Below are 15,451 nucleotides of genomic sequence, written 5' to 3' on the forward strand. Positions count from 1 at the left end.
TGCGGGTTTTTCGAGGATGAGGGAAGATCTCTCACTACGAATTTCTTGGAAACTATCTCAAAAGTTCCAGACGTGTGGTGTAGTTTGGGGGTAGGGGATCAGGACCAGTGGAGTTACCTGCAGGGAGACCGGAGAGAGGCAACACCCAACCGCTGTGACCCAAACTCAGGTCTGGGGACAGGAGAAAGGGAAAACTCCGCCTACCCCTCTTAAAAAAGGCTTTAGGATCCAAAGGGAACCTGAATTCAGCCCTCATCGGGATGTGGGCCAGGGAGTAAACTCAGATGGGACACGAACCAACCCTCAGCCAAAAATAAACACTCTTTGTAAGGCGACACTCGGACATTTTGGGAAGACGCAGAGCAGAGGATGATGGAAATCCCCGTCCGAGTCCTGCTCTGCTTTGTTGGAGCCACGCAGATCGATTCATAATTTTCCGTTATTTGCACATATGTTCACGTTCGCAGCTGTGATTTCATGTACATCAATAGCAGCTTAGGTCATTCTGCAGCTCCGCAGTGACAAATGCAAAGAGGCCCCAGTTGTCTGGTCTGATTCCACAGTGCTGGCGTGTTTTTGTGGGATTAAACATTGCAGCAGCTGCCCTTTTTACTTTCCCATGGGCAGCGGAGTCCAAACATTGACTTCGACTGAGATCTGAAACTCTATATAGAGGCGACTGACGAGTCAAAGTGACACTGTTTTAACACTCTGATCAGCCACTGCACTAAAGGATTAATCTGAACAATATGTGTGCTTAATGTAGTTAATATGCATTCAGTTTGGTCATTAATTAATGGTCTTTACCTCTCAGTTTGAGGAAGTCGTGGATTTGTTTTGTCACCTATGTTCTGTGCTGTCCCTAAATACACATGGATGTGTTAAAAATAACATAGTCCTACACTTAAAGCCGCCTCTCTAAATTTGCGTTGCTTGCACAGGTTTGATCCATGGATTTATAAAGAGAACTGGATTCAGCGTCATAGGCGACGCCCTGTTCTTTTCGATGAAAGTTGCTCAGTTGAGCATGAAGCCAAAAACATCCGATTATAGAAATAACCCGATCTTCAGACGATCTTCCGCAATATGGAGCCCATAGAGCACCAGCATCTCCTTTAGCCCCGCCTACCTGCTCTCGGTCCAGCCTCTTTCTCATTCACATGAATGGAAAAAGGAAAAAAACTCTGGATTCAGCAATATTAAAACCTTTTATAACTTTTAGGACCGAATGATTTAAATAAGGGCTGTTCATGTTTTCATACTGGGAGGTTGATTTATCGTCTGAGTTACAGACTTCTTTTCCAATGTAAGTCAATGGGGAAAAGTTTTTTGGGCTTCATGGCATCACTGAGCGAGACATAGTAATTCACTATTTGGTCACTATGTAAAATTTCTTTCATAACAATAGATGCTCTTCCTGGAGGCTACCATAACATTTGGCCGAAACCTTGGCCGAAATATCCACTATAAGGCCAAGAACCAGAAGCCGTCTGTCCGGGTTAAACAAGCCGTATTCACTCTATCTATCAAGCCCCACGTTGGCTGGGTTTGTCTGTATGAACCCCAAATAAACAGATCTAGATGTGATTTCATTTCTATAAACAGATACAAAGGATGCCGAAATAACTACATTATGATGCAGATTTGTAAAATGTCTGAAATCATTTTTTCTCAGGTCTGTCTGCCAGACAACAAGCAAACTTCCTTTAAAATGCTTGTTTTCTGAGTGGAGTTTTGGTTTGGTCAATGCTAACATTGTAGTTGCTCCAACAACACTCAATAACTTCATGTAGGCATAAATACGGCAGCGAGTTCTTTGTTCGTACCATGAACACTCCATGGTTTCTACACAAAGATTTTCGTCTGGTGTCTGGACAATTATGACGCAGAGCTCTGGGTGACGGACGGATACAATATTGTTCCACTCCACCAACAACCGCCACGGTTCTGGTTAAAGGACAATCCACTCTACGGACCATAGACCCCCCATGTACCCTGAGTACCATAACCCGCCCACTGAGTACTACAAGGTCCTGATATCTCCTGTCTCTAGAGAGGCCATACTTCAGGATCGGTCTTTTTTAATGAATGAATGTTGGATCAGTGTGTTAGTTTGGAGATGACTGATGGCAGAATGTGTTAGACTGAAGCCAGCAGCTGCTCCTGTCCCTGAACACCCCCCCCACCACCACCTTCACTCTATATTTCTATTTTTAGTCCTGGGTAGCGTTCCTGAGTCCTTGCCCCTTGTAGAAATGTACAACACATATGTTTATTTTCATGTGGAAAGGTGGTGACCTCTGCTCCGGTTCTAGCTTCTGCAAGCAGCTAAACCGACAGGTGGGTGGAGACTCATAATGATGACACGGATGAAGGCAGGCTGTTTTTACCCAGCGTACTTAGATAAACCTACAAAAAAAATTGCCTTAATGGGTGTATTCCACAAAATAATTTCATATGTTATCCAAATAATTGTGAAATGAGAAATCAATGTTGAGTCACGTTCCTGCGTATTTAAGTAACGCCACATATTTAAACCCAGACCCTGATCTTTACCCAAGTAGTTTTGTTGCATATTTTACTAAACCTAACTAAGTATTTCACCATCTTTTCCTGAACTTAAAACTGAAATCTGCGTATTTTATGTTGGATAAAAGCCGTCTGTGGTCATGCAGAGTTCTACCTCGTATTTATACATGGACGGGACCATACGAATATGATTGTACCACAGACTGTCAATAGTATAAACAAATATGCTGCTGTATTTATGCCTAGATGAGTTATTTTGATGGAGCAGCTACAATGCTAGCATAGTCTAGCACTGATCAATCCAGACTCCATTCAGAAAACAATCATTTTTAAAGTTATTTTCTTGTCCTCTGGCAGATAGACCTGACAGAGCATGAATTCAGACTTTTTACCAAATGGCACTACGGGGAAGTTATTCCAGCATCCTTTTCGTCCGTTTACTGCAAATCGCAGCAAACAACCTGTTTAACTTGGCTTCATGTAGTTTTAGTAAAGCAGCTGATGTGTGGTTTGCTAGATACAGTAGTGAATACAGCTTAGTTAAATTAACAGAGCACCAGCAGATGATGTTATGAACCCCGACACGACAACGGCATGTAGTTTCTCGGAGTGTCTTGTACTTGTCGAGCGCGAATGATACGATTAATCACAAATAATCTGCGATCAAACTAGCGCGAGTAAATTTGGTTCGCCTTTGGTTGGACCAAAGCATAACAGTGTATACAGACACACCGTTTGTATTTAGTATGGAAGTAGGACATAAAAAAAACTCTTATATATGATCACTCAGGTCACTGTCAGTAATTTGTGTTTCTGCAGTCATCACACACAAACACACATCCTTATTCCTTCACAGGAAGTGGAATTACGTTGTAAAATGCTAACAGTCAAACGCAAACACACGACAAAAAGATGAAAACAGGAAACATTTCTCTCAAATGACACATCTGCACCACGGTGTACATTAAAAAAAACATTTCCTTTTTTATTTTGGCAGAGACCAAAAAAAGCCTCTCAAAGTCTACATGCAGAATATTAACATGTCAAACACATTCTAGTCACATTTAGAGAAGTCACGGCTGCGATGGTCGACAACAAGTAGAAACACGTCGCTACGACCGGTAGACTAAGACGTTACAGAAAAAAACAACTCCTGTGACGGAAAATAAAAATGATGAACATAGAGAGAAGACAGACCTCCCTCTGAACTCAGCACAGACTCAGAGTTTTAGGTCCACCTCCACACAAATCCTCCTTTACTGACACAAGTAAGGTAGATGACACATTGCCTCCACTAGCCATGCACAATAAAACATAACTGATTATTGAATTGTTTCATATCACTGTGAATTATTTTCCGGATGTCAAAATGTATTTTAATATTATTGTTTTCATTCCGTTTACCTAATAGATGTTAGATAACGTTAGCTCAACAGCTTTGAATCCTATGAACATATTTTGTACATGTGCAACATATTCTCACTCCGGACTCGTCAGATATTGACGCTTGGTCAGTGGTTCTATGCTTCTGATTAATGGCGCTCTAGGTTTCTCTAGCGTCAGTGTTGGAAGTATCAAGGACGGGCGATTCAGTCTCCACTCGTTCTATCCCTGCATCCCCTGCTTTATGGTCTGTTTGACTCTAAATGGAGCATCATTTACTAAATGAACATCATGCTGTATTGAAGAAGACTTGAAACTAGAGATTGAGACCATAAACTCATGTTTACAATGTTTACTGAGGGAATAAATCAAGAGAGAAGTAGAGTCATTTTCTCATAGACTTCTATACAACCAGAGGAGTCGCCCCCTGATGGACACTAGAGAGAATGCAGGTTTTAAGACATGAAGCATGGGCTTCACTCAACAGAACAGGAGGTTGCCGCCTGGTTATATGCATAGTGTCTTTTCAAAATAAAACTTCTGTGTTCATAGGAACTGTACAGCTTCCACTATTTACATGCACAGCGTCAAACTAAACTTTCAACGTCTATTAACTCAGTTTGTAGGTTTATTTAAAGAATAAAACTACTTGGTTAGGTTTTGGAAAAGATCATGGTTTGGGTAACGATAAGTATATTTGTTACTGAACTGGCGTTAGTTAAGAAGGGAAGTTATGTATTAAATAAGTCAATGTTGACTGGGTTCAAATGGGACACAAGCAGAGGTCTCCTGGGTGAAAGTCCTGTGTTTGTTTGACCCATCCATCCATCTGAACACAGACTTTCTCTCTCTTTATACTAAGTCAGTTGCTCTGAGCGTCTCATACTGATACAGATGGGTTAACATTGGAGTAGGTTGAAAGCCCGGAGGATCGTATTCAGACATTAAAGGGTTCCTCAGCTCGTAGATATCAGACAGAGAGGGGAACCGACCAAGCGTTGGTATTTGACGAGTTTGGAGTGAGAAAAAAGTTAGCCAGTCTCCTCGCTACACTCATCTTAACTTGCCCCTTTAATGAGTTAAAGGCCAACATTACAGCTCATGCTTGAAATGTAGGTGTTCCAGCTGTGTCCGGCCAATCAGGGCTTATTGTTGGTGCATTTCTGGCACCGAAGTGGACAACTTTCTAGGGCTGCAGTCAAGAGAATTAGCTCCATGTAGCAACTATTGTCCAGTGGCTGCATGAGATGGACCAGTGTACTTGGGCCAATGGAGCAGGTATCAAGTTCAAGTTACATGATGCCTAATTGAAGAGTTATTTGTACTATCGGGCAGCTCATCTCTAATCTAGCATTAAAGTAGATGGAGATATTCCTTTGAAACTAATTGATTTTGGGCCAAACTTTCACTGTTACAATGCTGGTGTCAACGGGCCCTTTAGCTACTGGACAGGGCCGCCATCTTTTCCTATTCATTGTCCACAAACTGATGTTATAATCAACTGTAGCTTTGGTTTAAATTAAAGTTCTATTCAACATTTTAAGGGCCTTTTAATGCCATGAAGTCCGAGCCAAGGCTTTAACATTTGATCCGGTTAGTTTTGGTGCACTGAAGAACTCTCCATGAGACGTACATCCTGTCGTCATTGGCTACGTCCAGTCTTCGTTGCATACGTCTGGTTGTTGTAACCTACATCCTGTCGTCGTCGCTAACGTCCCGTCGTCTACCCAAACGTCCGTCTGTCTTCTCCTACGTCCAGACATCGTCGCCTACGTCCTGTTGTTGTCACCTACGTCCCGTCACCCACGTCCCTTTGTCATCGGCTACGTCATGTTGTCGTCACCCACTTCCTGTTGTCTTCACCGACGTCCAGTCATCCTCACCTACGTCCTTTCATCATTCCCTACATCAAGACATTGTAGCCTACGTCATGTTGTTCTAACCCATGTCCCATTGTCGTCGGCTACGTCCAGTCTTCATCGCTTAGTTTCCGTCGTCTTCCCCTACGTCCAGACATCGTCGCCTACATCCCTTTATCATCGGCTACATCCATTTGTCATCATCTACGTCGCGTCATCGTCATCTTTGTCCCGTCGTCATCGCCTATGTAAGCTGCGTCTTCTGATACTTGACATTGATCGGTTTAATGACAGGCCTTCCTGTCCTTTCTTATCCTCATAATTCATTTAAAGTTATTTAAATTGTTCTGAGTTTTTTTCCAACTGACTCTGAACCAAATATCACTTAAACATTTTTAGTCTCCTCCTCGTTTTTTTTCCTTTTCCCAATTCTGATGACTTCCTGTAATTGGTCTGAACCTAGAAACTAACTGGTTGATCGGACCGAGGCCACCTCTTTTCGTCACCTTTCGCACCTTTAAAAATGTTTAAAACAAGGTAAGTGTTAAAGGTCCCTTTGAGTCGCCTTGCAGTCTCAGTTTTAGTCATTAATCTTTAACTATCAGTTGCAAAGTGGAGTAAATGGCAGTAGAGTTCATGCATAGTTAATTGCCTTTCATCACATCAGGAAACAGAACACTTTTATAACCTTTTCTTAGTTAAATCTGTGTTCACATTGTTGGAACAAATCAGCTTTAAACAAAAATACGCAGCTTGCTTTTAGGAAATATCCAATATGACTTGAGATGGGAGTTTTAAAAACTGCTGGAAAATACTAACATGGTTTCAGTTCTGAGGGTGCTGAGGTGGAACGGGAGAAGAGTTTATCGATCAAGAACAAGACAAGTTGGTGAAAAGCTTCTGACAATTCGCGAGGAATTAGGACTTTGATATAAAAATGCACTAAAAGCCATAACGCGACACTTGTGTTACAGTAAAGTCAGGGACACAAGGGAACCACACAGAAAAGGCAGCGTCATTCATTGGATGTACATTTCCTGTCCACATTGTTAGGATTGTTGTTGTTGACGTACTGTATTCGTCTGTTTTTACGTAACATTAATAAGAGACGGATGGTGAGAAAGCTGCACACCACTGACATCTGCATCTGATCACAAGTCAACACCAGAAGGAAACTAAAGTGTGTTTCCTGCAGGATTATTATTAGTTAGTTTTCTCTCCGGGATGCACTGTGCTTGGAATGTCTCGCTGAGGAGCGAATGCAAAACTAAAAACAAACAAACAGAAGAAAAAGACAGAATAATTCTCTCACATTCAAAGGAAAGCCTTGTTTACAAGCCAAGACTTTCCTACATAAAAAATATAATTTAGAGTTGACTCTCCCATTTGCAGCCAGCGCACTTCCTTTACAATCCTCAGGTTTTTGCGGACAAAGATTGAAAAAACATTCCTCTGAGTGTCAGAAATCAACACGAACGCACTCCGATGTTTCCCACCGCCGATGGTAAGTGTTTCTTTTTTTTGTTATTTTCTGGTGCGGTTAAAAACATTACACATTCCTTTAATCCTCAACGACTAAAACCTCCCCCTCCCCCTCTCTGACGGAGGAGGCGTCGAGGCCGTCGGCTCTTTCTTTTAAAAAGTTAAAACTACACCACAGTACACAGATTACACAAGTCATGCGAATATACAGGAACTAGAATTCAGAAAGCAACGTTTAAAATGAAAGTTAACATAAAAATCTTAAGTAAAAACTACTTTAGAGAATATTATTCTCATAATAATCAATTATTTGTGAACACAGTGAAGTCTTTTAGAATAAGTGTAAACAGATCTATATCACTGGCTGGCCCCGTCTCACCCGCTACAAAAAACTAAACAGACTGCATTTGGTGATCAGCTGCACATTATTAGTAAAAAGTAAAACAGAGGTCGGGGGTAGAAATAATCATATTCAATAAATAGCACATTCCAGAGGGGCAGGTACCATATTTATAAAGTATCAACAAAACCTCGTAGCAGGTTGCAGTACTTTAAACAGCGGGTTTGTTAACGATGTAGAGTGACAGCGGGTTTCAACCATTCGGCTCCTTGTACTTGGTCTTGCGGCAAAGAAAGAAAAAATGATTTCCATCCAAAAATTACGGAAAAAAGGAGGGAAAATAAGGCGCCTTAAATAAATATCCTCATTCTTCTTTTTTAGTGGTTTCCCAGAAAAAAAAAAAAATGTATACCACAGATCTACCGTAAAAAAATGGTTTTCCCACGCCGTAAGAAAAAAGGTATCAAAAAAAGAACTCAGAAAAACACGGCTATACCATCCTGGAGTTAGTGTCCGAGGAAAAGTGTCCCAGGTTTTGTTTTTGCCGGCGACCTCTGTTGTTTTTGGGACATTTCCTAAAGAAACACAGAAAAAGAGACTTAATATGTGTCAGCGCCATTTTTAAATTAAACCAGCTAACTTCTACTTTTTAGATTTTGGGCTATTTTGCTTCAATAACATTTCTTCTTTCAGACCAGTGGAAAGAAAACATCAAAAATACCAACACAGTCTCATGGCAGTTTGGGAAATAGTCACGAAAAGCAAAAGCAAACCAACAGTTAGGTTTAGGAAACAAAACCACAACATGTTGTTGCAAAAGGGTCTTCTGGTTTAAAGTCCTGTTTGTTGGACTCATCCACCCCCCCGTCCACCAATAGTCGTCTTTTTGACATGGGTGACATTATAAAGAACTTCACTTGCTCTGACTGTTGCCTTGTCACATGGATGCATTTCATTTATGTCTCCATCACCAATAAGGATCCTAACTGACTTTCCACTGGCATTGATTTGGTCATGCGTGACCGAAAAAAACAGACAATTCGTGTACCCTGTACCCAAAACGTGACTTTTTCACAAACTGCGATGGTACTTGGCTAGAAATACACATCAAGGGGTTTATTTTACTACATCACAGGCTCCTTCTACTGTCAATCTGCTGCCCAAAAAAAACATCTATGACGCAAAACAAGGCTGATATTTTATCTTCTCCTCCTGTCTGCTGCCTCAGAGCGGAGAAACGAGGCCAAGTCAAATCCACTTTAAGTCTCCTCAGCTTTAAGACCGTCGTCCAGCTTCCTCTGCAGAAACCTGACGAACCGCCATCTCTGGAGGCTGCGTTCACAGACGTTTGTCTGAGTTCATTCTGTTTTAAGATCACTATAAATACTGAATTAGATCATATATAATCTAATAATCTGTTTTGTACACACAGATTATTACCATCAACACGGCAGATTACAGCCTCTGTTGTGGAAAATCAACCTATTCATCATCATCATTTTACTCAAAGAAATAAAAACTCCTTTGACTCTCTCCTGTTTCTGTATTTTGAAGTTGTCATACATTTTTTTCTTTATAATCTTTATTTTTTTGGGTGTAAAGAAACCTTTTTTATTATTATCTTTATTTCTTTCATCTTTTGAAAAAGCAAAAACTACACAGCGATACTGAATAATACACAAGTGATGCAATATACAATCAAAAACGTAACCTGTGCACTCTTGCAATAAAATATAAAAATAAAATCCATTAAAAAAACATTTATGATGATGTAATTTAAGGATTTTGATGGGATTTAAGAGGTAATAAATAGATAAGTAATGAAAGTTATACATTTTTAATTATCTGCACCACTTAAGTGCTTTTTTTTTTAGGGTAAGAGAATTAAATATAAGTATAAAATTGCTAAAAGAAACATGAAATCATTGCATAGTTAATGCCTTAAAGGGCCTTCATTTTTTTAACGGCTTCTAATAAAGGTTATTTAACCTTTTAAAAACAATTCACAACATTATAATCCATTAATAAATCCTTTAGTTAATGCTTAAAGTGGGTATACTGCTTTAAGGGTCAATGTAAAATCTCATTAAAAACCCATATATTATATATTAAATATATATATTTCAATCACATTTGGGTATCTCATTGATAAAATTACTTATGACCCCTAAGGAAAAGCTAAATCCCTTAATAATGTCTTAGATTGCTCATAAATGGATTTAAATGAACATTCTTAATTCATAATTAATGTCCATAATAATCAACTTTGTTTGTTAATCAATAGCTTTTGGAAATAACGGGCCTCACCTTGTGATGCACATCACCACGGCGACGATGATGGCGATCTGCACGGCGCCGATGATGGCGGCGATGAGGACGTAGTGGAGCTTCTGTCCGCTGGGAACCACGTAGAGGATGTTGAAGTCCTGAGTCTCGTCACACTGAGCACCTTTGTAGCCCGCATCACACCTGGAACACACACACACACACACACACACACACACACACACACACACAAAAACAAACAAACAAACAAACAAACAAACAAACAAACAAACAAACAAACAAACACAGCAGCAGGTCAGCATCAGTTCATAAACGTTGTGTTCAGGCACAGTACGTAGGTCATCTGGGCTTTGGCAGTTATTCTTACCTCTGAGATGTAGTACAGTAAATGTACAATATTTACCTCTGAGATGTACTACAGTAAAAGTACAATATGTACCTCTGAGATGTAGTACAGTAAAAGTACAATATGTACCTCTGAGATGTACTACAGTAAATGTACAATATATATCTCTGAGATGTAGTACAGTAAATGTACAATATGTACCTCTGAGATGTAGTGAAGCAGAAGTATAATGTATACATTGATATACTGAGGTGTAGTAAAAGTCCCTTAAGTACAGCACTTGAGTAAATGTACTCAGTCACCATACTATGTATAACAGTAGTAGGTGAGGCGTTCACTGACCTGCAGGTGGGCATGTTGTACTTGAGCTCACATTTCCCGTGGACACAGAAGCCGGCGTAGCTGTCGGTGCAGGGGATCGGCATCCCGGCGTAGAACACGTCCCCGTGGTCCAGACCGGTGGTTTCTGAAGGACCAGTACACAACGGGAGAGGAAGACCGTTATACTGGTACTTTAAGAGTTTAAATAAGAACTACAAAATGGCTAAATACCATTTACAAAAAGAGGTGGAAAAAACAGTAATTCCATTAGAGCTATATACAACATTAAACACATAATACTTTGGATTATATTAATTTATTGTATTACAGTATATTTAGATGTATTATGTAATATAAATAATATATGTATTACAAATAATAAATACATAATACATAATATTCATAAAAGCTCGGTACATTTTTGTAAAGTCGTTTTTAAGACGAGACACTTCAGACAGAAGCATTCATAAATTTAGAGATTTTTATGTATTTCTCTTTCATAACATGTCTTCTTTCACTCGTTGAGAGAATATATTTATTTAACTACTACTAACTTCTATTTGTAAATTTCTCCTAAATTCACCAAATGTTACCATTAGATAATGCCTCATTTGCATATTTAAACATAACATTTCAGAAAACTTGTAATACAAAAAATAATCGTCTTCTTGTCAGTAATCATCAGGTGAAGTTTCATGTTGATATCTATTAGTTCATTCTTTTACCCTATTCACCTGTAGTGTAAATGTAATTTAACAAACATATCTTTAAAATGAGTTTTTTCTCAGACTCTGATCCATAAATCTCCACTTCAGTAGCTCTTACATACACTTCTAAATTCATAATGTACAGAGTAATAACTGACAGTTTTAGAAGTCTCTTTTAAAATGGTGCACAGGGAGAATTTTAATTAAGATTTTGCATAATTGTTTTTGTTTTCCTTTATGGAACTATAATAACGTTAATATCACATCAATAATTAAGACTTTATGAGATGTCAAATAATACGAATATGATATATTTAAGCCCATATTTATATTTATTTGATGACTTATTTTCATATTTCATATTATTATAAAATTCAACACTGCTCTTATATTGGACGTTTCATATTAGACAATATGAAAATAATAATAATAAATTCAACGTGGCAATAAAATGCAAATGAATCACTTTACCTTACATAATACGTACAATCTTTTTTAGTGCAAAACAAAACTATAGTAAATGAGGTCATTATAAACCATAGATAAAGTGTTACTGATGATCGACATCGTCCTTAATTCAGTTAAAATATGCAATCAGGAGATCATTGATGCTTTTATGACACATGAGAACAACAAATCAAACCATAGTAACGTTTGTAATGTTGACATTAACAGATGTTGTTATGAAGGAAACAGAGATGTACAGAGGTTCCATTGTGGTGCGTTCAAGCTCCATTCAATAAAAAAAAGAGTATTGGACAAAAGTTGTTTGAAGGAGATGTTTTCCCATTAATATAAACTAGATATTATAGAGTGAATTATGACGTGTTTAACTTCCTAACACTAGCTGTAAACAGCTTTACAGCTGTAAACAGACTGTTGTCAGCTCCACACTCCCAATAATGAAAATGTGTTTTTTACTGTAATAAAACCTACATCGTCTCATCCTTACCTCGAGATCTGTCAGCCGGTTAGGTGTTAAAAAGGATATTTGATTATTTCTGTATTTCCATCTATTTAAAAACGTTTTAATTGATGAAGGTCATCGTGGTGAACCAGAGGAGGAAACACTGCAGAGTTCAGATAAATGGATGTGAACACTGCGGCTGTGAATGCAGCCTTTTCTGTGTCTCACTTTACCAGAGCTGCTGTGTCCTTCGCTGTTTCAGATGTTGACAATGCGGCGGTTTCATCCGATCCTTCTATCGTTAAAACACAAAGCGAAGGAGCTGACAGAGCTGTGGAGGAATCTCTCCCCTCCCCAGACGTTTTAGTCGGTGAAATCGATGCAGCGAGCGAGCTGCACATAATAAAACCCTCCGGATTCTGTTTCATCTCCTCTTTGATCTCCAAACTCAACATTTGCATCGTGCAGCTGGCCCGGGTAACGCTCCTTCTGCTCCACTAATCCCTGTGTTTACTTGTGAGAAATGACAGCGTCTCACGGCTTAAAGATCTGTGTACTCACATTATGTTCAGAATCAGCAGAGATTCACAGCTGTGACCACATTATCGTGTTTTAAGGGGATTTTCATTAAGTTTCATCCTGCGGTTATTTCTCCTCAGCAGGTTCAGACGTAGGTTAACAAGCTGCTGACAGGCCGAAGGAGGTCCTTCCATCAGCTGCAGGGGAGTGGATTTATATAGACTGTATGCAGGAAGTGGAAGAAGTGGTCGTGACGTCACCCATTGGTTGGTGAACTGATGTTTTGAAGCCTAGAGTTCTGCATATGGGCCGTCACCATCTTTGTTTTTGGCCAATTGTTGGAAGTCGTCATCTTCGTTTTTGGCGGGTTAGGGTTGCCAACTTGGTTTTTAGTGATTGCCATCCTGGTTGCTGGCCGCCGCAATTTTGCTTTTAGCTGTTGCCACTTTGATTTCCGGCTGATGCAGAATTGATTTTTTGGCTGACTGTTTGAAGTCGTAATTTTTTTTGGGATGTTGCCACTTTGATTTTTTGGCAGTCAGTACCTACATTTTTTCAGACGTCGCAATCTTGGTTTTTGTCCGTTGCCAACTTTGTTTTTAGTGGTTGCAATCTTGGTTTTTGGGCGCTGCAATATTTGTTTTTGCCACTTGGATTTTTGCCAATTGCTGAATTAATTTTTTGGCTGTCGCCACTTCGTTTTTTGGACGTCGCCATCCTTGTTTTTAGCTGTCGCCACAGAGACGTTACCATCTTGGTTTTGATGTTGCCACCTTGATTTTTTTCCGTTTCTTCTTGCCGATGCCACTTAGGTTTTTGGCAGTTGCTGTCTTTATCTTTGGCCGTCTCCATCTTGGTTTTAGTCGTCGCCTCCATTTTTGCCTGTCGTGACTTTTTTTCTTGGCCGTCCTCGGTTGTTGGCCGCTGCCACTTTGTTTGTTTTTTGCCACCTTGGTTTTTGGAAGTTGCTATCTTTATCTTTGGCCGTCTCCATTTTGGTTTTTAGCCTTCGCCATCTTTAGCTTTGACTGTCCCCACATTGTTGTTTGCTGTTTCCAGCCTGGTTTTTTCGCCGTTGCCATCTTGGTTTTGGCAGTTGCTATATTTATCTTTTGCCTTTACCAACATTTTGTTTGTCGTGGTTGCCACCTACATTTTTGGCCATCGCAACTCTGTTTTTTTTTATACTGTTGACACAATCTTTGTCAGTAGCCATCTTTGTTTTTGTTACTTGCCACCAGACTATTTTGCAGTTGCCATCATTATTTTTGACCACAGCAATCTTTGTTTTTGGAGTAGCCACATTGTTTTTTGGAAATGGTCCCAACATACAACTGACTGACAATAAACTTAACTTTGGGGACAGTGCACCTTCAAATAAATCAGGAGATTCCAGCAAAGAATATACTTTTGATGCAAATGCAAAAGTGTTGCTTTTCTCTGTCTTCTGATTTTCCATTCACCATGGAGGCATGAGAGAGAAACCACGTTTTTCTTCAACAATTGGGGGTAACATGGGATGAGTAATTGATATATAGATGATCATTTTGTTGGTGAAGGGGGGATTTCGGTCATAAATTGTTAGTAGTCTGTCTGGAACATAAAAAAGCTCAACAGTCATCATATTTTATAGCAGTTGTCTGATTTAAACTGCAGTCAGCTTGTTTTTATTGTACATGTTGTGGTTAAACTTTAGACTTCAGACTGAGGCGATATAAAACTGAACTTCACTGCAGAACAAATAGAGCAGGTATTATCTGCATCTTCCATCTGGAGCTCTTTATTTGTCACCACTGAGAATGCGACAGATGGTGGTCCGTCAGTTGATCTGTCCAGTGGGAATATAAAATGTGCAGGTTCTGGACGATTAAACCCTGTAGGCTGAGTTAACACGACGTATAAGATTAATGAAATCAATGCAGTGTCTACTCAGTGATAATGCAGACAGTACTGTGGCTCTGGTGTGCAGTTTGTGAGTCACGTCACAATCCAACAGCTTTTTTTAACCCATGACTAACTTTTCTGTAGTCGACGTAGCAAGATATGATTTAAAACATTCTCATGAGGTTTTGCAGGTTGACTGAAGGCCGACTGATGTGCCGTCAGTTGGTGTATCTTGCTGTCAATCAGGTGCGCTATCATACTTTAGTTGTAACCAGGCTGCTGAGAAAAGTCACTGCTTCATGCGTTAAAGCTGCATTCTCTCTCCTGTCCATCAGGGGGCGACTCCTCTGGTTGTATAGAAGTCTATGACAAAATGACTCTACTTCTCTCTTGATTTATTCCCTCAGTAAACATTGTAAACATGAGTTTATGGTCTCAATCTCTAGTTTCAAGTCTTCTTCAATACAGCATGATGTTCATTTAGTAAATGATGCTCCATTTAGAGTCAAACAGACCATAAAGCAGGGGATGCTTTAGGGCGGGGCTACACACTGATTGACAGGTCGACACCAGAGAACTGAAACAATGGACTACAAAAATACAAAAAAACAGCTTAAGTAATAATTATTGTTAACAAAGTCTCTCGTGGATCCAAACAGCTTTTCTTACCTAAGACGTTGACCTTGAAAGGACTGCTGTCGTCTTTCTTCCCCAGTTTCTCTTTATCAGCTGTGGAGGAAGAAGAAACAGACTCTAAATGAATTTAAAACAACTTTTCTTTTTCAATATGGTGAAAAATGTTGAACAGATTTCCGTCTTCTCATCCTGCTACGAGATTTATTTATTACCGCTCAGTCTGAACTGTCACCTGACCCTTTGACTTTCTAC

The 15,451-nt window shown here is 39.5% G+C and overlaps 1 protein-coding gene across 1 annotated transcript in view; it reads right to left on the reverse strand.

Moving 5' to 3' along the window:
- Positions 1-8,083: 8,083 nt before the first annotated feature.
- The window catches only part of tmeff1a (transmembrane protein with EGF-like and two follistatin-like domains 1a), a 54,486-nt gene continuing 47,118 nt past the window's right edge, over positions 8,084-15,451 (reverse strand). Inside the window, exons 7-10 of the mRNA XM_054596400.1 lie at positions 15,233-15,292; positions 10,568-10,691; positions 9,901-10,062; positions 8,084-8,168 (exon numbers count right to left, since the gene is read on the reverse strand). Coding sequence (XP_054452375.1) covers positions 8,084-8,168; positions 9,901-10,062; positions 10,568-10,691; positions 15,233-15,292 — 431 coding nt within the window. The remainder of the gene's footprint in view (positions 8,169-9,900; positions 10,063-10,567; positions 10,692-15,232; positions 15,293-15,451) is intronic.

This window comes from Anoplopoma fimbria, chromosome 3 (genome assembly GCF_027596085.1).
Source record: "Anoplopoma fimbria isolate UVic2021 breed Golden Eagle Sablefish chromosome 3, Afim_UVic_2022, whole genome shotgun sequence".
In the NCBI taxonomy this organism is placed as follows: domain Eukaryota; kingdom Metazoa; phylum Chordata; class Actinopteri; order Perciformes; family Anoplopomatidae; genus Anoplopoma; species Anoplopoma fimbria.